This window comes from Gorilla gorilla, chromosome 4 (assembly GCF_029281585.2).
Source record: "Gorilla gorilla gorilla isolate KB3781 chromosome 4, NHGRI_mGorGor1-v2.1_pri, whole genome shotgun sequence".
Taxonomy (NCBI): Eukaryota; Metazoa; Chordata; class Mammalia; order Primates; family Hominidae; genus Gorilla; species Gorilla gorilla.
In genome coordinates, this window is record NC_073228.2 from 160,843,900 (window position 1) to 160,865,434 (window position 21,535).

The 21,535-nt window shown below is 41.6% G+C and overlaps 1 protein-coding gene across 5 annotated transcripts in view; it reads right to left on the minus strand.

The window, feature by feature from the left end:
• Nucleotides 1-21,535, minus strand: part of HAVCR1 (hepatitis A virus cellular receptor 1) — a 54,192-nt gene that overhangs the window by 9,498 nt on the left and 23,159 nt on the right. For 2 of the 5 annotated variants that reach the window (XM_019028631.4, XM_019028632.4), the window contains 2 exons: nt 18,894-18,927; nt 15,679-15,853 (listed from right to left, as the gene is read on the minus strand). In XM_019028631.4, the coding sequence (XP_018884176.4) occupies nt 15,745-15,853; nt 18,894-18,927 (143 nt within the window). In that variant the 3' untranslated portion in view covers nt 15,679-15,744. Of the gene's footprint in view, nt 1-11,827; nt 15,854-18,893; nt 18,928-21,535 lie in introns of those variants that run through there. The other 3 variants (XM_004042891.5, XM_055387212.2, XM_019028633.4) reach the window with 3 other exon arrangements.

Consider the following 21,535-nt stretch of genomic DNA (forward strand, 5'->3'; position numbering starts at 1 on the left):
CCTGTAATCCCAGCACTTTGGGAGGCCAAGGCAGGCAGATCATGAGGTCAAGAGATTGAGACCATTCTGGCCAACCAACATGGTGAAACGCCATCTCTACTAAAAATACAAAAATTAGCTGGGCATATAGCACACACCTGTTGTCCCAGCTACTCGGGAGGCTGAGGCAGGAGAATTGCTTGAACCTGGGAGGTGGAGGTTGCAGTGAGCCGAGATCACACCACTGCACTCCAGTCCAGGCAACAGAGCGAGACTCCATCAAAAAAAAAAAAAAAAAAAAAGACATAAATATAAGAAACCCTAGAAGAAAACCTAGGCAGTACCATTCAAGACATAGGCATGGGCAAGGACTTCATGACTAAAACACCAAAAGCAATGGCAACAAAAGCCAAAATAGACAAATGGGATCTAATTAAACTAAAGAGCTTCTGCACAGCAAAAGAAACTATCATCAGAGTGAACAGGCAACCTACAGAAGGGGAGAAAATCTTTGCAATCTACCCATCTGACAAAGGGCTAATATCCAGAATCTACAAAGAACTTAAACAAATTTACAAGAAAAAAACAAACAACCCCATCAAAAAGTGGGCGAAGGATATGAACAGACACTTCTCAAAAAAAGACATTTAAGCAGCCAACAGACATATGAAAAAATGCTCTTCATCACTGGCCATCAGATAAATGCAAATCAAAACCATAATGAGATACCATCTCATGCCAGTTAGAATGGTGATCATTAAACAGTCAGGAAACAACAGATGCTGGAGAGGATAGAGGATATGGAGAAATAGGAACACTTTTACACTGTTGGTGGGAGTGTAAATTAGTTCAACCATTGTGGAAGACAGTGTGGCAATTCCTCAAGGATCTAGAACCTGAAATGTCATTTGACATAGCAATCCCATTACTGGTTATATACCCAAAGGATTATAAATCATGCTACTATAAAGACACATGCACACATATGGTTATTGCAGCACTATTCACAATAGCAAAGACTTGGAACCAACCCAAATGTCCAAATGATAGACTGGATTAAGAAAATGTGGCATATATACACCATGGAATACTATGCAGCCATAAAAATGGATGAGTTCATGTCCTTTGCAGGGACATGGATGAACCTGGAAACCATCATTCTCAGCAAACTATCACAAGGACAGAAAACCAAACACCAGATGTTCTCACTCATAGGTGGGAGTTGAACAATGAGAACACACGGACACAGAGCGGGGAACATCATACACTGGGGCCTGTCAGGGGGTGGGGGCTTGGGGGAGGGATAGCATTAGGAGAAATACCTAATGTAGATGACGAGTTGATGGGTACAGCAAACAAACATGGCACCTGTATACCTATGTAACAAACCTGCACGTCATGCACATGTACCCTAGAATTTAAAGTATAAAAAATGAAATATAATAAAATAAAATAAACTCCTATCCAATATGTGATTTGTAAATATTTTGTTCCATTCTTTGGGTTGTCTTTTCACTTTCGTGATGATGTCCTTTGATGCACAAAAAGGTTTACGTCTTAATGAATCTTAAATTTAGCTGATTAAAAAACAATTTAAAAACAGGCTGGGCATGGTGGTTCATGCCTGTAATCCTAGCACTTTGGGAGATCAAGGCAGGAGGATCTCTTGAGCCCAGGAGTTCAAGTCCAGCCTGTACAACATAGAAAGACCCTGTCTCTAAAAATAAAATAATAAAAAAATTAAAAAATTTTTAAAAGGTTTATATTTTGATAAAGTCAAACTTATCTGTTTTTTTCCTTTGGTTGCTCATGATTTTGGTGTCATAACTAAGAATAATCTCCTGTATATACCCAAAGGAATATAAATCATGCTGCTATAAAGACACATGCACACGTATGTTTATTGCAGCACTACTCACAATAGCAAAGACTTGGAACCAACCCAAATGTCCATCAATGATAGACTGGATGAAGAAAATGTGGCACATATACACCATGGAATACTATGCAGCCATAAAAAATGATGAGTTCATGTCCTTTGTAGGGATGTGAATGAAGCTGGAAACCATCATTCTCAGCAAACTATCACAAGGACAAAAAACCAAACGCCGCATGTTCTCACTCATAGGTGGGAATTGAACAATGAGAACACTTGGACACAGAAAGGGGAACATCACACACCGGGACCTGTTGTGGGGTGGCGGGAGGGATAGCATTGGGAGATATACAAACTGTAAATGACCAGTTAATGGGTGCAACATGGCACATGTATACATATGTAACAAATCTGCACATTATGCACATGTACCCTAGAACTTAAAGTATAATAAAAAATAAAATAAAATAAATAATTTCTTTAAAAAAAAAAAGAATCATCTCCTATCCAAGGTATTGAAAATTTACGCTTATGTTTTCTTCTACATAAATTCTTTAAATTCCTTGCACGGCAAGTGAATAATAAAGAGTTGTTAAATTTTGAATGAAAGATCAATGAGTGGGGGAGGTTAGAAAAATTAACGTAGGCCAGGCATGGTGGCTCATGCCTATAATCGCAGCACTTTGGGAGGCCAAGTCAGGCAGATCACCTGAGGTCAGGAGTTCAAGACCAAGCTGGCCAACATGGTGAAATCCCACCTCTACTAAAAATACAAAAATTAGCAGGGTGTGATGGCAGGTGCCTATAATCCCAGCTGGTCTTGGGAGGCTGAGGCAGGAGAATCACTTGAACCTGGGAGGCAGAGGTTGCAGTGAGTTGAGATTGCGCCATTGTACTCCAGCCTGGGTGACAGAGCAAGACTCCATCTCAAAAAAAGAAAAAAAAAAAAAAGAAGAAAAAAGAAAAGTTAATGTAACTTTTTTTTTCTTAAAATGTTCGCAGCTGGAAGTGGTGGCTCACGCCTGCAATCCTAGCACTTTGGGACGCCAAGGCGGGCGGATCACCTGAGGTCAGGAGTTAGAGACTAGCCTGGCCAACACGTTGAAACCCTGTCTCTACTAAAAATACAAAAAAAGTAGCCAGGTGTGGTGGCGGGCACCTATAGTCCCAGCCACTCCAGAGGCTGAGACAGGAGAATTGCTTGAACCTGGGAGGTGGAGGTTGCAGTGAGCCAAGATCATACCATTGCACTCCAGTGTGGGTAACAAGAGTGAAACTCCATCTCAAAGAAAAAAAAGTTTGAAGCTGGGTGTGGTGGCTCATGCCTGCAATTCCAGAACTTTGGGAGGCCAAGGGGAGCAGACCACTTGAGCCCAGGAATTCAAGATCAGCCTGGGCATCATGGTGAAACCCTGTCTCTACAAAAAAATACAATAATTAGCCTGGTGTGGTGGCGCACACCTGTAGTCCCAGCTACCAGAGAGGCTGAAGTGAGAAGATCGCTTGAGCCTGGGAGGTGGATGCTGGAGTGAGCCATGATCATGCCACTGCACTCCAGCCTGGGCAACAGAGCAAGACCCTGTCTCAAAAAAAAAAAAAAAAAAAAAAAGTTTGAACCTATGGAAAACTAAACAAAGCAAAAAAGTGCGAATCTGGCTAGGTGCAGTGGCACTTTGGGAGGCTGAGGTGGGTGGATAGCTTGAGGGCAGGAGTTCAAGACCAGCCTAGCCAACATGGCAAAAACTCCCCTCTACTAAAACTCAAAATAAAAAGCTGGGCATGGTGGCATGTGCCTGTAATACCAGCCACTCAAGAAGCTAATGCAGGAGAGTTGCTTGAGCCCAGGGAGCAGGGGTTGCATTGAGCCAAGATCACACCACTGCACTCCAGCCTGGGTGATCCTATTCATTTGGAATGTACCAATGAACCAAAGACCCCTGGCCTCATGTAACTAACTTATTTTCTCTTTTTTTTTTCTTTTTTTTTTTTTGAGACAGAGTCTCACTCTGTTGCCCAGGCTGGAGGGCAGTGGCACAATCTCGGCTCACGGCAACCTCTGCCTTCTGGGTTTAAGCAATTCTTCTGCCTTAGCCTCCCTAGTAGCTGGGATTACAGGTATGCATCACCACACCCAGCTAATTTTTGTATTTTGATTTTTTAAATCTGCAAAAAACCTGCAACTAATACCATACATAATGGTGAAAAACTAGATGCTTTTTCACTGAGATTAGGAAGAAGGCAAGGATATTCCCTCTCACTACTTCTTTCTAACATCATACTGAAAGTCCTCGCTAATGCAATAAGACAAGAAAAGCAAGAAAAAGGCATACAGATCACAAAGGAAGCAATAAAGCTCTTTGTTCACATGTGACATGATTGTCTATAGAAAATCTCAAAGAACTGACAAAAAAAAAATTCCTGAAATCAATAAGCAATTACATCAAGGTTCAGGATACTAGGTTAATATCCAAAATCTATTGCTTTCCTATATGCCAGAAATTAAAAACTGGATTTTAAAATTAAAAACAATACATTAGCACCAAAATAATAAAATAGGTACAAATTTAACAAAATATATGCAAGAACTGTATGAAGAAAACTTTGAAAAACTGATTAAAGAAATTGAAGAACTAACTAAATAAAAAGGTATACCATGTTCACGGATAGGAAGAGTCAATATTGCTGTCAGTTCTGCCCAACTTGATGAATAGATTCCAATCAAAATCCTAGAAAGTTGTTTTTGTGAAAATTGACAAACCAATTCTACAGTATATATGGAGAAGCAAAAGACTCAGAGAAGCCAATACAAAACTGAAATGTTAGAACAAAGTCAGAGGACTGACACTACCCAACTTTAAGTCTTACCATAATTGAACTACAATAACTTTGAGCTACAGGAATCAAACTGTATTATTGGTGAAAAAATAGACAAAGAGATAAGTGCAACAGAAGAGAGAACCCAGAAACAGACTTATACATATACAGTCATTTCACCTTTGACAAAGAAGTAAAAGCAATACAACAGAGCAAATGGTGTCTTATCAGATGGTGCTGAAACAATTGGATGTCCACACATTAAAAAAGTGAACCTAGACACAAACTTTATTCCTTTCACAAAAATTAAATCAAAATGGATCATAGCCCTAAATGTAAAATGCCAAACTACAAAATTCATACAAGATAACAGAAGACTATCTAGATAACCTTGGGGTTGGCAATGACTTTTTAGATACAACACTAAAGACACGATCCATGAAAGAAAAAAGTGACAAGTTGGAATTTAATAAAATTAAAAACTTCTGCTTTGCAAAAAACACCATCAGTAAAAAGACAAGCTATGGACTGGGAGAAAATATTTGCAAAGGACATATCTGATAAAACATACAAAGAACTCTTAAAACTCAACAGTAAGATAATGAACCAGCTGATTAAAAAATGGCCAAAATATCTTAATAAACATTTTTCAAGATATACAGCTGGCAAATAAGCATAAGAAATATGTTTAACATCTTATGTTATTAAGGAATGCAAATTAAAGCAACAATGACATACCAGTACATTCCAATTAGAATGGCTAACATCCAGCACTAAATGCTGGCAAGGATGTGGGGCAATAGGAACTCTCAATCATTGCTGGTGTGAATACAAAATGGCTCAGCCACCTTGAAAAACAGTGTGGCAGTTTCTTACAGAACTAAACATTCTCTTATCAGACAATGCAATAATTGTGTTCCTTGATATTTACCTAAATCAGTTGAAAACTTAAGTCTATACAAAAGCCTGTGTGCACATGAATGTTTATGGCAGTTTTATTCATAATTTCCAAAACTTGGAAGCAACTAAAGCAAATTAATAAACAAAAATAAGTTGTGATACATCCAGACAATGGAATATTATTTAGCAATAAGAAGAAATGAGCTGTGTAGCTATCAAAAGAATGGAGGAACCTTAAATGCATATTGTTAATTGGAAGAAATCAATCTGAAAAGGCTACATACTGTATGACCCCCAACTATATGACATTCTGAAAAAGATAGAACTATGGAGACAGTGAAAAGATCAGATCAGTGACTTTCAGGGATTTGGGGAGAGGGAAGGATGTCTAGGTGGATCTATAAGATTTTTAGGGCAGCAAAACCATTTTGTATGATAGTATAATGGTGGGTACATGTCATTACACATTTATCAAAACCCATAGAATGCACAACACAAAGCATGAACCTTAATGTAAACTATGAACTTCAATTGAGAATGATGTGTCAATGTTGATTCATCATTTGTAACAAATATGCCACACTGGTGGGGAATGTTAACAGTGGTGGCGAAATCATGTGTGTGTGTATTGTGTGAGGAAGGTGTCTATGTGGGAACTCTGTACTTTCTGTTCAACTTTGCTGTTAGCCTAAAACTTTTCTAAAAATTAAAGTCCATTAAGTAATGTGTGCATCAGTTATCATCAAAGTATTTTTTAGAGCTGACCATGGTGATGCTCACCTGGAATCCCAGCTACTCTGGAGGCTGAGGCAAGAGGATCGCTTGAAGCCAGGATTTCAAGGCTGTAGTGCACTAAGATCATGCCTGTGAATAGCCGCTGCACTCCAGCCCAGGCAATATTGCAAGACCTCATTCCCAAATTTTTTTTAAGTATTTTTAGGCTCAAGCAGGTGCAGGCACTTACAGGCAGAGCAAGCCCCATCTCAGCTGTCCACAGCACAAAATAGGGGTTACCCTAGAGCATTTCCTCACAGTCCAAAGGGGACTTTCTTATTTATTTTTACCAGTTTGTAGGGGAAACATTTAGTTCCTAGGAAGCCCAGGGACAAAGTCAGCTGAACAGCTGTGAGCCAGCTTCCTGGGAAGCTTTCCAAAAGCATGGCAGCATTCAGCCTTCTTGTTCCCAGGGGTGCCACCAACATCATGCTCTTGTAATGGGTGCTAGACATAGGACACACCTGTGGTCACCAGCCTTTTGCCATTTTTCTTACTTGGTTTTTCCCCTGCTCTAGCCTATTGTGGACATTTTTCTGTCTCATTTTGTGTCTTTTATGTCCTTCCAGAGCACTTGACACACACAACATAGAAACATGCTGTCATCTCCCCTTCCCAAGTCTCTCAAGGTCAGTGGTTCTCAGTCTCAGCTACACACTCAAATCTCCTGGGGAAGGCTGGTCACAGGGCTCATGCCTGGAATCCCAGCACTTTGAAAGGCTGAGATCGGAGGATCTCTTGAGCCCACGAGTTCAAGAACAGCCTGGGCAACATAACGAGACCCAGTCTCTACAAATAAAAAAATTAGATGGACATGGTGGTGTGCCTGTAGTCCTAGCTACTCGAAGGCAGAGACAGGAGGATTGCTTGAGCCCAGGTGTTAAGGCTGCAGTGAGCCTTGATCACACTGCTGCCCTCCAGCCTGGACAACACAGCAAGAATCTGTCTCAAAAACATAAAAAATCTGGGGAGATTGAAAAAATTATAATATCTGCGACCCCCTCCTGAAATTCTGATTTAATTGATCTAGGCATGGGTAGTTTCTCAACCTTCCCAGATGATTCTAATACGCAGCTAAGGTTGCAAATTACTGATCTCAGACAGTCACTGAGGTTCACACCGGCTCCAGCCAGTAATATAAATGGACTTGTAAAAGAGACACTCTTCCTTGCTCTATCCCATCCCTAGAGTACACAGGAAGGTTCTAAGAAACATTCTTTTATCAATTTATTTTTTATTTTTATTTATTTATTTATTTATTTGTTTGTTTTTTTGCTTGAGACAGAGTCTCACTCTCACCCAGGATAGAGTGCGGTGTCACAATCTCGGCTCACTGCAACCTCAGCCTCCTGGGTTCAAGCGATTCTCCTGCCTCAGCCTCCTGAGACTAGCTGGGATTACAGGCGTGCGCCAAGACACCTGGCAAATTTTTGTATTTTCAGTAGAGATGGGGTTTCACCATGTTGGTCATGCTGGTCTTGAACTTCTGACCTCAAGTGATCCACCCCATCTTAGCCTCCCAAAGTGCTGGGATTACATGGGTGAGCCGCTGCACCTGGCCCTATCCATTTATTAACTAATTTTAATAGATATATATCGAACACCTACTAAGTATAAGCTAAGTGCTGAGAAAATACAGACACTTCCCTCGAAGTGTTGAGTAAAAAAAGCACCATCAATGTAAATATCTCTAATACAAGGGACAAAGTTATAGGATCACCATTTATGGTTTTAGTTTGCACAGCACAAAAATCCTAAGTCACACTCCTTTTTACAAGCTCTGTCCTGACTCAGGGCTGTGTCAGCCAGAAAGAAGAGGAAGGCCTCTTTGTAATTTACCCTAAGGTGCCCCACAGGCTAGGCGGAACCCTGGCCTCATGCAGAATAATCTCAGCTAGGTACTAGCACCATGCCTAGAATATGGGAGGTACTCTATTTTTCCATGTTTATTGAGTAATTAAAAAGGGCTGCCCAGAAGTATTCAGAAGAGAGAATTAATTCTGTCCAGGAGGATTAGGACCAGAAGGGCTGAAGCATTGACGCTGGAGCAGGACTTTGAGGAATGACGTGCCCCTTGGAGAAACAGGGAACAAGCATTCCTGGCAGGTGGGATGACCCATGGAGTAGAGAGTGGATATCTGAGGCATTTATAGCCTTTGGAACATAGCAGGAAGGGACTCCATGAAGCAGGCAAAGTGAGTTGGGGATAAGCGGTGGAGGGCTTGCTGTGGAGTTGAGAATTTCACCAAATTGGGAGTAGTTGCAGGATTTCCAGCTAAGATGTAACACAAACAGATCTTAGCTTTGAGGTTATGCTGGTGGCCCTGCAGAGGAAGGACTCAGGAACGACTGGGGTAAGGCACAAGTAGCCACCCAAGACTCTAAGTAAGAGTTGGAAAGGTCCTTAGTGTCCATGAGAATCCCCAAGGGAACATTACAATTCGATTCCCAGGAGTTCTGAGTTATAGACTGTTTCTCTCTCAGCCCCATGTACACCATGCTCACATTCTGTGTCAAGGCTACCAAGGGCACCCTCAGGTTTTCTGGTTGGCTATCATTACTTTTGCAGTGAGTAGAGCAACAGCCTTTGTGTATATATCCTTAGAAAATCTAATGCGATCAATCGTCAAAGAAGAAATAAAGTTTTGAGAGAGCCTGGGCAACATAGGGAGACTCTGTCTCTACAAAAAATACAAAAATGAGCCAGGCATGGTGGCACATGCCTGTAATCCCAGCTACCCAGGAGGCTGAGGTAGGAGGATCACTTGAGCTTAAGAGTTTGAGGCTGCACTTAGGGTTAGCCATGATCACACCACTGCACTCCAGCCTGGCAACATAGGCAACATAGCAAGACCTAATCTCTACTTAAAAAAAAAAAAATTAGCCAGGCATGGTGGCTTTAAGAGGATATGACTTCTGAGACCCTCCAAAACTGTTTACAATTAATGGCAAAAGGGCCGGGTGTGGTGGCTCATGCCTGCAATCCCAGCACTTTGGGAGGCCGAGGTGGGCAGATTGCTTGGACCCAGGAGTTTGAGACCAGCCTGGGTAACATGGTGAAAATACATCTCTACAAAAATCACAAAAATTAGCCGGGCAAGGTGGTGCACACCTGTGGTCCCAGCTACTCGGGAGACTGAGGTGGGAGGATACTTGAGCCCAGGACTTCAAGGCTGCAGTGAGCCGTGATCACACCACTGCACTCCAGCCTGGGTGACAGAGCAAGACCCTGTCTCAAAGGAGAAAAAAAAAAAAAAGCGAAAGGAAATCAACAACAAAAGAAAACCTTAATCAGAGGGAGATCAAATGACTAATTGTCATTCCTTTCCTTCCAGAGAGCACTACGAACCTGTAACAAACATCCACAAACTAGACCATGAAAACCAGAGTGTAAATAAGCTTCCCCTACATTTTTTGGGTCTTCCTATATTTTGGAGACTCCAGGTAATTTTATTTAGCCTCAGAAGTGACAGTGCAAAGCTGGGCGTGGTGGCTCACGCCTGTAATCCCAGCACTTTGGGAGGCCGAGGTGGGTGGATCACCTGAGGTCAGGAGTTCAAGACCAGCCTGGCCAACATGGTGAAACCCCATCTCTACTAAAGATACAAAAATTCGCCAGGTGTGGTGGCAGGCGCCTGTAATCCCAGCTACTTGGGAGGCTGAGGCAGAAGAATGGCTTGAACCCAGGAGGCGGAGGTTGCAGTGAGCCGAGATTGAGCCATTGCACTCCAGCCTGGGTGACAAGAGCAAAACTCCGTCTCAAAAAGTAACTAAATAAACAAAAGTGGCAGTGCAATACCCAAAGTCCCCTGCAAGAAAGACTTCGGGTTCATTTCCTGAGATTTACATCTGAAATGAGTAGAAGTAAAGGATGATTGTATGCTCTTATTTCCACATGTTCTTTCATGAAGTCTGAATGCTTTTATTGAAATGTAAAATATTTTATAGTAGCTTGTATTCTGTCATTTAAACAAACAAAAATTCTCAGGTACCATCTGTATTGCTAAACCAGAATGTCTAGAAATAGGGCCAAGAAATGTGTATTTTAACAAGCTCCCAGCTGATTTTGATCTATTGACTCTCCGACTTCAGGCATCTACATAACCTTTGCCATATTCACATTGCTTTTTTGCTATTACTCACTCAAATTATTTTAGATTAATTAACTTTAACATTTTACTCATCCTAATCAATACCCATTAAATCATGGGTTTGATGCATCTTAAAAAATATACATCAAAAAACTATTTTAAAAATCCATTTGTGGACTGGATAAAATCAGCTCCTGTACCACCCCACTACTGCCTCCCAAAGCAGCAATTTTGGGCCCAAACCAATTACAGCCAAACGTTGGTGCCAGTTCCCTTTTTTTACAACCCCTCTTGCAAGGCCTGGGGGTGTCTCACAGCCCTGTGGAAAGCCCCTTGCTGCCAAGAGGTTCCCTTCTCCCCCTCTTTTTCCCCTGCCTATATGCTTCTGTCATCCCAACAAACCTGACTCTCGAGCTATACCTGACTTAGAAGAGTGTCACTGAAGCATGTTAGTGAATGTTAACATAGAATTTGGTGATGGGTAGCAGGTTTAGCCTTTAATATGCAAAAGTGGTTTTCTAAGAGTGGGACTCTTTTCCAAACAGATATCTTCATAGAGCCCTTTTCCTTTCTTTTTTAAATTTTTAATAAGATGGAGGCTCACTTTATTGCCCAGGCTGGCCTTGAACTCCTGGGCTCAAGTGATCCTCCAGCCTTGGCCCCCTAAAGTGCTGGGATTACAGGTGTGAGCCACTGTGCCTGGCCTGTAGATTCCTTTTCATCCAGCACCTGGCCAGACCCCTTGCGCATCTCTTCAGCCTTGCTTCTCCTCATCTCTCCTCACTCACTAGTTTTTTACTCATTGGAACACAACATCCTCTCTTTTAATACACAAGCTTCCTGCTGCCCCACAGCCTTTGCATTTGTTTTCCTTCCACTAGATTTTCATGTGGCTGCCACCTACACATTTTTCTTGGTTTCAACTTAAATGTCACCTCTTTCCTAGAAGCAGCCGCTGACCAACCAGCTAAAGCTACACCACTTCCTACCCCCCAACAAACACCCTCTACCTCAGTGGTTCTCAACTGTGCCCACAGGGACATTGTCAGTTGTCACCACTGGAGGATGTGACTGGCATCTAGTGGGTGGAGGCCAGGGATGATGCCAAATACCTTACAATGCACAGGACAGCCCCCTACAACAGAGATTTCTGTCCCCAAATGCCATAGTTGAGAAGCCAGTCTCTATCACAAGATTCTTTCTCTTAGTAATAATCAGTATCAGAAGTGATAGGTTTTGTATTTCTGCCCTACTAAGCTCCTTAGAACTTGGAGTTCAGGGTTGTTTCCTGAAGAGCACCTGACACCTATGTGACTTGCCACAAATTTGATCCACTTTGACTAGAGCTCACAGCAAGTTGAAGATGTCTGACCCAAACTAAATGATGAGCCAGAGAAAATATCGAGTCGGTTTTCAAATTTGTTCCATTGCTGTTTTGTTAAAACAAAGCTGTTTTGTTTTCAAGAGACAAACAAAAAAAAACTTTTATTAATGAGTATGCATATAAATAAACCTAGACAACCACGAAGAGTCCCTCACAGTTTCATGTATTCACAGAATTATTTCATCTTTAAAGCCATCAGTGAACAATTAGTTCAGCTACTTGTTAAAGTTGTGCAAAATTTCTCAATTTAAACATACAGTCTTAATTATACCAGTGTTCTAATGTCCCAAGACTGATTGGAGGTAATGGAATCTCAACAATATCTTAAATAGTAATTTAAAAATGGAGGTAATGGAATCTCAACAATATCTTAAATAGTAATTTAAAAAATTCAATGTGATCTACAAGACTAATATATCTAAAGGAAAAGAATTCATATTCACTAAATTCCTCCCCTTTCTTCCTTCTTACCTATTCTCCCTCTCACTTGACAATTTTTTTCTACAGTATATGATGATGGCCAAATTACCCAATATCAACTGTCTCAAAAAAGAAATGTTATTTTAAAAGATACCATACAGCAAGAGAACACTGAATGGTGTTCAAGGTGTAACACCATTGAAATTATTTGCTAAGCCCTGGCCAGGCACGGTGGCTCACACCTGCAATTCCAATACTTTGGGAGGCTGAGCAGGCAGATCACTTGACATCAGGAGTTCAAGACCACCCTGGCCAATATGGTGGAACCCTGTCTCTACTAAAAATACAAAAATTAAGTGGACATGGTGGCTATCCCAGCTACTCAGGTGGCTGAGGCAGGAGAATTGCTTGAGCCCGAGAGGCAGAGGTTGCAGTGAGCCAAGATTGTGCCACTACACTCTAGCCTGGATGACAGAGCCAGACTCTGTCTCAAAAGAAAAAAAAAATTATTTACCAAGCTATGTTTTCATAGTGTTTTTTAATTCTCCAAACTGCTTCAGTATCTGTAGTGTTTTTTACATTTCAAAGACTTCTCACATGTAACATTTCATTGGAATTAGCACTGTACATCATAGTTGATATGGAAATTATTACATCTACAGATGAAGAAAATGTAGACGTAAAGAACCATTTGCTCTAATGTCATCCAGTGTAACTGCTAAGAGTTAGGATTAGACTCGAGTCCTATCCCTAATCCTGTATACTACCCTAAACTCCTAAGCCCCCATACATTGTACTTCACAGAATGCTACTAGTGACTGTACTCATGCATTCAAACAAGTTTTGGAAATGTGTTAAGCAAAGCTAACCAGATTCCCGGAGTATTATGCATCATAAATCCCCAGGAAGGATCCAGAGAATAGGGCAGTTGCCATAAAGTTAAAAGCCCCACAGGTGTCAGGCAGGTAACAAAGGTGAGCGTGCAGGGAACGTAAGGATTTGGGGATTAGAGGATGCAGCCCCATCTAGTGGGACCCTGGTCACATAGCAATCCAGTCCAATCTTGCCAGGTCTTTCCAGAGAAACTACAGATCTTGGCTTTAATTTCAAATCTCCAATTTTGTGCATGTTGCCTCAAATTTAAGAAAAAAAGACACTATAGTTTTTAAAAAATAAAATTTTTGACCAGATCGGGCTGGCCACATTTGGGAAAACTGAAATACCATGTATCACAATTTATTTGCCCACAGAATTTTCCTTCAAAGGACCTATAAATTTCCTAGAACGATAACTGTGTTAAAAAATGTTGCCTCTGGCTGGGCGCGGTGGCTCATGCCTGTAATCCCAACACTTTTGGGAGGCCAAGGCAGGTGGCTCACCTGACGTCAGGAGTTGGAGGCCAGCCTGGCCAATATGGTGAAACCCTGTCTCTACTAAAAATAATAAGCTGGGAGTTGTGGCGGGCATCTGTAATCCCAGCTACTCAGGAGGCTGAGGCAGGAGAATCACTTGAACCTGGGAGGTGGAGGTTGCAGTGAGCCAAGATTGTGCCATTGCATTTCAGCCTGGGTGACAAGAGCAAAACTCCATCTCAAAAAAACAAAAACAAAAACAAAAAGTTTCCTCTGAAAGCAAGCATCCTGTTGCCCCAGACAACTATGGTATGGGTAGCTCAACCATGAATTATTTCAGAGTTTACTCAAACTGAAATTGAAATTAATACCCAGCCTTAACTGTTCATGTAGAAATGTTTCTTTTCTGACAAATCTAGCCCTTGCAAATCTATACTTAGTAGAGAACAGGGTTTCTCAATGTTGGTCAGGCTGGTCTCAAACTCCCGACCTCTAGTGATCTGCCCGCCTCAGCCTTCCAAAGTGCTGGGATTACAGGCATGAGCCACCATGCCCGGCCGGCAAATATATACTTGTAAACAATTATACTGGTTTAGTATAATTGTTTTTTATATATTTTTATACTGACTAAAGATATCCTTACAATAAGCCTAATTGAATTATAAAAAAAAAAATACAGGAATTGATTAGATATGAGAAAGACACTTTGCCTTTCCAAAACAATTTTATCTTTTTTTTTTTTTTCTTAAATTTTTTTCTTAATAGAGATGGGGTCTTGCCATGTTGCCCAGGCTGGTCTCAAACTTCTGGGCTCAAGCTACCTGCCCACCTTGGCTTCACAAAGTGCTGGGATTACAGGCATGAGCCACGGCGCTAGCCTCCTAAACAATTTTAAACATGAAAGTGGTTTGGAGGCGATTTAGAATTTGGGTCAAAACTAGTGAGTTTCAAACACTTATATCTGCAATGTAACTTATAAGGCAGAAAAGGCAGACTTTTCCCTACTCCCGCCTTTTTCTTTTTCTTTTATTGCTGACCTTCTTGGTTCTAAAAATTTGTTCAGAAAGCCTGATGGTTGTTTAAATGCTTAGCACCATGACACACGTGTAATAAAAATTGCATAAATGGACCAGGCACGGTGGCTCATGCCTGTAATCCCAGCACTTTGGAAGGCCAAGGAGGCTGGATCCCCTGAGGTCAGGAGTTCGAGATCATTCTGGCCAACATGGTGAAACCCTGTCTCTACTAAAAAAAATACAAAAAATTAGCTGAGCATAGTGGCGGACACCTGTAATCCCAGCTACTCGTGAGGCTGAGGCGGGAGAATTGCTTGAACCCGGAAGGTGGAGGTTACAGTGAGCCGAGATTTCACCATCGCACTCCAGCCTGGGCAACGAGAGCAAAGCTCCATCTCAAAAAAAAAAAAAAAAAAAAAATTGCATAAATATGTTAAATCACCTGGCAAATGATTTTCTTCCCCTGGTGTCTATGTGTTCCATACTATTGTAGCCTCTTTAACTGGTAAAATAGCTACCCCAATTCAGAGATCCAGTACTTAATGCATCACATTTCCAGAGTTATGAGAAAACAGCTAAACCTGTGAGTTAGACTCACTTTGTTTCCCCATGGAGGAAATAAAAACCCACGATTTGAAACCTTTGGAAAACATAGGAAATGCAACATTTGGAAGTATAACATAGAAACAAGAGATAATCATACAATGCTTCCAAATGAAGTCTCACGTTGGATTTGCTGGTTTTTAAGACAGATTCCCCTCTTCTGGACAGCTCTGATGGCCAAGATAGAAGTTCATTTGCTATGTTTCCAGGGACTATTCTCTTTGATGTATACAGGATTTATGGGGTCTAAAAAGAACATACAATTATAAAGTGTTCATGTTTGAGAGAAAACTGCAATGATCAGAAGGATTGAGCTAATTTTAGCATAAAAAATTAGGACTACATTAATGATGAGGTTGACTATACATAGTTTGGAGTGAGAGAGTTACTCCACCCAGTGTCACTGACATGTTGGAATGCCAGATGAAACTGAAACAGAAAAATTGTCTTGGGGTCTAAAAGACGTCTGATGTGCTGATGTCTGTTCAGTCTTCTGCACTCATGGGCGTAAACTCTCAAAGAGCACCACTGGGTCTTAGTCCGTGGCATAAAGACTATTCTCAATGTAGATATTGTCTTCTGCTTGGACTTCCTTTTCAACTGCATTTTGCAAAGCTTTAATTTGAAGGCTGCTAAATGAAACACTGTAGAAAGAGTTGTTGAAGAATAACATGAGTAAGAAAAAAAGCAGACCACTTCTCATATATAAGCTGCATTTTTGTTTATGATCAGGCAATATCAGGTATTCGAGACTCCAGGAGCCCCGTTCACACAAAGTATAAAATAAATAGTGCCTTCCACAGTTGTAAAAGGTGTGGCTCTTATTATTAAGTTGAAGAAAAGTCTGTTTAATAAGCATGTAGACAGACAATCTAAGAAGTATTCAAAAACTCAGACTGGTCTCTTTGAAACTCGCATAATAGAATACAAAAATGGAAAATCTAAAAATACAGAGCTCTGACATCAAACTAAGTGGCTGAATCAAGATGCACATTTTCAAATGTGGCTAAGAATTGGATGACTGGTGCTTTTCCAACTGTAGCTTGTGATCCTTTAGAGAGGGTTGTTAAATCTACTTAGCAATCTACATCCTATATTCAAGATAAAAACAGAACAGAGAAACATTGAATATAGTTAAATGGTACTGTTTCACAAGTGTACACTGGATCATAGTGCTAAAAATCTTCCTGTGCTGGGTGCAGCAGCTCATGCCTCTGATCCCAGCATTTTGGGAGGCCATGGCAGGAGGATCCCTTGAGGCCAGCGTGAGCAACATAGCGAGACCCCGTCTCTACAGATTTGTTTTTTAATTAGCCAGGTGTGGTGGCTTGTGCCCATAATCCTGGCTACTTGGGAGGCTGAGACAGGAGAATCACTTGAATCCAGGAGGCAGAGGTTGCAGTGAGCCAAGATCACACCACTGCACTCCAGCCTGGGCAACAGAGTGAGACTCTGTCTCAAAAAAAGAAATCAGTAGAAACAGTGGAAATACAAGTGAGGGAAGAAAGTAGACTTAATTTTAACTTATGTGTAGCATTTTGATGTAACTGGTTATTTTTATATATTTGTATATAGTGACTATTTGTTACCAAAGCCTGCCTCCAAAATATGGAACTTGTCTTCATTCAGCTGCAGATGAAACACATGTCCACACATTTAAAGAACTGTGAAAAACAAAGCTCCACTATGGTCCCTAAACAGGTCAGTCACACACGTGTGAAGACACTTAGTTTAAGTGTCAATGAGCTCAAATGACTCAGTGTGATATAACTGCCGAGAAGATAATGTCATGAAGAAGTGTTCATAATTTGTTAGTGTGGGGTTTTTTTTTTTTTTGGCTTTTTTAATACTTTACACATTTCTCTTCCATTCCGGAAATATTTATGAGCACAGATTCCTGAGATTGAGTCCTTTATATGCTATGTGATGTGACCTTACATGTCACTCAACATTTCTGAAACTGTTTTCCAATCTGTAAAATGAGAATAGTGCCTCTCTCGCAGTTTATTGCTGTGAAGGGCTTGAATGCAATAACAAAAGTCGATGTGTATTGAGCACTTACAATATGCTGGGCACTGTTCAGACAGGTTCTGTGGATTGGCTCAGGTAATTAACTCAGACTCAGGAAAGTCTGTGTACAAGCATCCAATGAAGGAGAACTAGACTTAATAGATGGCAGCCTAAGTAAGAGGGATGGATTCTGAATCAGAGAAAGTCCTTGCTTAAAACTCAGCCTGAACCAAATGAAGCAGGCTGGCTGGCTTTAGAACTAGGTAGTTGTCTCCTACCACTACGAGCAGTGGGGCAGATGGCCTTGGGGCATAGATGCAGTAAAGAGGATTTAAATTGTACCTGGGGCCAGGTGCAGTCCCTCACGCCTATAATCCCAGCACTTTGGGAGGCCAAGGTAGGCGGATCACCTGAGGTGAGGAGTTCGAGACCAGCCTAACATGGCAGAACCCCATCTCTATTAAAAATACAAAAATTAGCCAGGCATGGTGGCAGGTGCCTGTGATCCCAGCTACTCAGCAGGCTAAGGCTGGAGAATTGCTTGAATCCAGGAGGTGGAGGTTGCAGATCGCACCATTGCATTCCAGCCTGGGTGTCTCAAAAAAAAAAAAAAAAAAAAGTAACTAGGCAGCAGGGTAGACTGAAAGGCCTTTAAAGGCAAATTCAAGTGCCTGCAAGGCTAGACAGCTAATATAGATCAGTGGAGCAGGCTGGGTAGGGAGCAGCAGGGAATGATGGAAGCTGTGGAAAACTGGAGGCACTTGCCCTACCTCAGTGCCTTTGCACTCCCTGCCCCTGCAGCCAGGAATTATCTTCCTCCAAATTAGCTGCTTTCTTGGCACTCAATCAAACAGATCCTTATCCTGTTCTATAGTCCCCATGGTGTTTATCTGTAAGCATGTAAAAGAACCATGCTTATTTGCTTACATGGTTTTTGTCTGTTTTATTCATCTCTTTGGAATACAACAGCCAATAACACTCAGTAAGACAAAGCATCAAATATGGTGAAACCCTGTCTCTACTAAAAGTACGAAAAAATGGCCGGGCGCGGTGGCTCATGTCTGTAATTCCAGCACTTTGGGAGGCCGAGGCAGGCAGATCACCGGCGGTCAGGAGTTTGAAACCAGCCTAACCAACATGGAGAAACCCCGTCTCTACTAAAAATACAAAATTAGCTGAGTGTGGTGGCACATGTCTGTAATCCCAGCTACTGGGGAGGCTGAGGCAGGAGAATCGCTTGAACCCAGGAGGTGGAGGTTGTGGTGAGCCGAGATGGTGCCATTGCACTCCAGCCTGGGCAGCAAGAGTGAAACTCAGTCTCAAAAAAAAAAAAAAAAAAAAAAAAGACAAAGCATTAAACGAAATAAAAGAACAAACTAAAGCAAATCATTCAATGTTTACTTCCATCGAGCAAATCTTGCAATTTAGTTATCTTGCCCTATGGGGTTTGCTTAGGATTGAGGTGCTCCCTCTGTACCAGCTCTACCACAACTCCAGGGAAATGCACAAAGCTACAAATATCACTGGAAGGTGTAAATAATAGAATTGCTCATTAAAATGGACTGTCAGGGTCCAAGGTGTACGATGGAGAGTTTAGGAGAGAGACAGAAATCTATTTTTATTTTACCAGAGTAGGAACCTCAAAAGTATTCATAGAAATATTTTCGAGCTTACCTTAGTTGTTGAACCTCCTTTTTGAAGAAATATTCTAAATTGAAGGGGTGGGGAGAGAGGAGTTGAAGAGAAAATTAAACATCTCAGCAAGAGTTTTAATCTTTTTTTCAATCAAGTATATTATTTCTGTTATTACTTAGATTTTTCCCTGGTACCTTGAGGTGTCTCCTTCCCATGTCCCTTTTGATTCTGCAGGACCCAAACAAGCCATTTACTGTCCAGTATCTCAATTTCATTAATGGTTTGGGGTATTCATCCACATATCCTCGCTAACTTTAATGCAATTCTTAAATTATCTTTCATTTTTTTAAAAAATGAGTAAGTCCAAGATCCTTCTGATAGGCTACTGAACAACAGGCGTCAACCAAGATTTGTTTTAGATGAACTGGGTCATAAAGATACTTTAAGAGTCACCTCTATCAAAGGATACTTTTGCAAGAGTTTGTACTACCAGTCATCTCTCTCCTAAAGAAGGAAATAATGAGTTATTTTTGCTTAAGGAGTAAAGTATATTTTGAGGTTGTTAGGGCTCAGAATACAATACCCTCAAATAGGCTTCTTTGGAATTCAAAGTGAGAGCACCTGGGGAGGAGCATATTTAGGAAAGGGCTTTCTCTGAAGCTCCCCTATCTAGCTAAAGGCCAGATCCTCCAGAAGATATTCTGTTGTGGTCAATCCTTTCCCCAGATATCTCGATATCTCATCAATGGCAGGGTGGGGGCAAGGGCGGGGGTGGGTGGGGGTGGTGGGGGAACTGATGCACATCACAGGAAGGAGACTAGAGCTGACAACACATTCAGAGTCCAGAGGAATTTGTCCTGCCCTACAGTCTGTTCTTTGGGCCCATTCATCTCCCCTAAAAATCATTTACTCTTCCTCTAAAATTGCCTACATCCATCACTTTTCTCTCCCCTAAGAAAAGGGTATTTAAGGCCAGGTGCAGTGGCTCATGCCTGTAATCTCAACACTTTGGGAGGCAGAGGCAGGCGGTCAGGAGTTCAAGACCAGCCTGACCAACATGGTGAAAACCCCATCTCTACTAAAAACACGAAAATTATCCGGGTGTGGTGGCACGAGCCTGTAATCCCAGCTACTCAGGAGGCTGAGACAGGAGAATTGCTTGAACCTGGGAGGCAGAGGTTGCAGTGAGCTTTAAGGGGGCCAGCCCCTCCACACCTGTGGGTATTTCTCATCAGGTGGGACAAGAGACTGAGAAAAGAAATAAGACACGGAGACAAAGTATAGAGAAAGAGCAGTGGGCCCAAGGGACCGGCGCTCAGCATACGGAGGACCCACGCCGGCACTTGTCTCTGAGTTCCCTCAGTATTTATTGATCTCTATCTCTACTGTCTCAGTGAGGGGGATGTGGCAGGACTATAGGGTGATGGTGGGGAGAGGGTCAGCAGGAAAACATGTGAGCAAAGGTCTCTGTGTCATAAATAAGTTTAAGGAAAGGTGCTGTGCCTCGATGTGCACGTAGGCCAGGTTTATGTTTGACTTTACACAAGCATCTCAGTGCAGTAAAGAGCAGTATTGCTGCCAGCATGTCCCACCTCCAGCCATAAGGCAGTTTTCTTCTATCTCAGTAAATAGAATGTATGATCGGGTTTTACATCGAGACATTCCATTCCCAGGGACAAGCAGGAGACAGATGCCTTCCTCTTATCTCAACTGCAAAGAGGCCTTCCTCTGTCACTAATCCTCAGCACAGACCATTTACGGGTGTCGGGCTGGGGGATGGTCAGGTCTTTCCCTTCCCACAGGCCGTATCTCGGGCTGTCTCAGTGGGTAGAAACCCTGGACAATACCTAGGCTTTCTTGGGCAGAGGTCCCTGAGGCCTTCCGCAGTGCATTTTGTCCCTGGGTACTCGAGACTGGAGAATGGCGATGACTTTTACCAAGCACACTGCCTGCAAACACATTTTTAACAAAGCACCTCCTGCACAGCCCTAATCCATTAAACCTTGAGTCAACACGGCACATGTTTCTGCGAGCACAGGGTTGGGGTTAGGGTTACAGATTAACAGCATCTCAAGGCAGAAGAATTTTTCTTAGTACAGAACAAACTGGAGTTCCTTATGTCTTCTTCTTTCTACACAGACACAGTAACAGTCTGATCTCTCTTTCTTTTCCCCCACAGAGCTGAGATCACACCACTGCATTCCAGTCTGGGTGACAGAGCAAGAGACTCTGTCTCCAAAAAAAAAGAAAGAAAAGGGTATTTAAGCTCCAGTCATCTGGCCCTTTCTTCCATCTCATATTTTGTGTGGCTTCTGTACACATAATAAATATGTATTCATTTTCTCCTGTTAATCTCCTAATAATCTTTTTTTTTTTTTTTTTTTTTTTTTTGGCGTACTCAAGTATCGAAATTTCAGAGAGAAAGTTTGAACTTCCCTGCAAGGTATTTTACCCAATTTCTAAATAACTTTGACTAACCAAGCTCCAAAATAATTATATAAAAACTTCCTCAAATTTGCCAAACATACTCTTAATTTTCTGATTCTCCTCTGCCCAGACCCATGAACTAAATCAGTCATGGCTTCAAATACCACATCTTGCAAAATAGCTAACTAGGGTTCTTTTACGGGAGGCAGGTTATACTGAGACAAACACACACACACACAGTTAGCAGAAGGGAG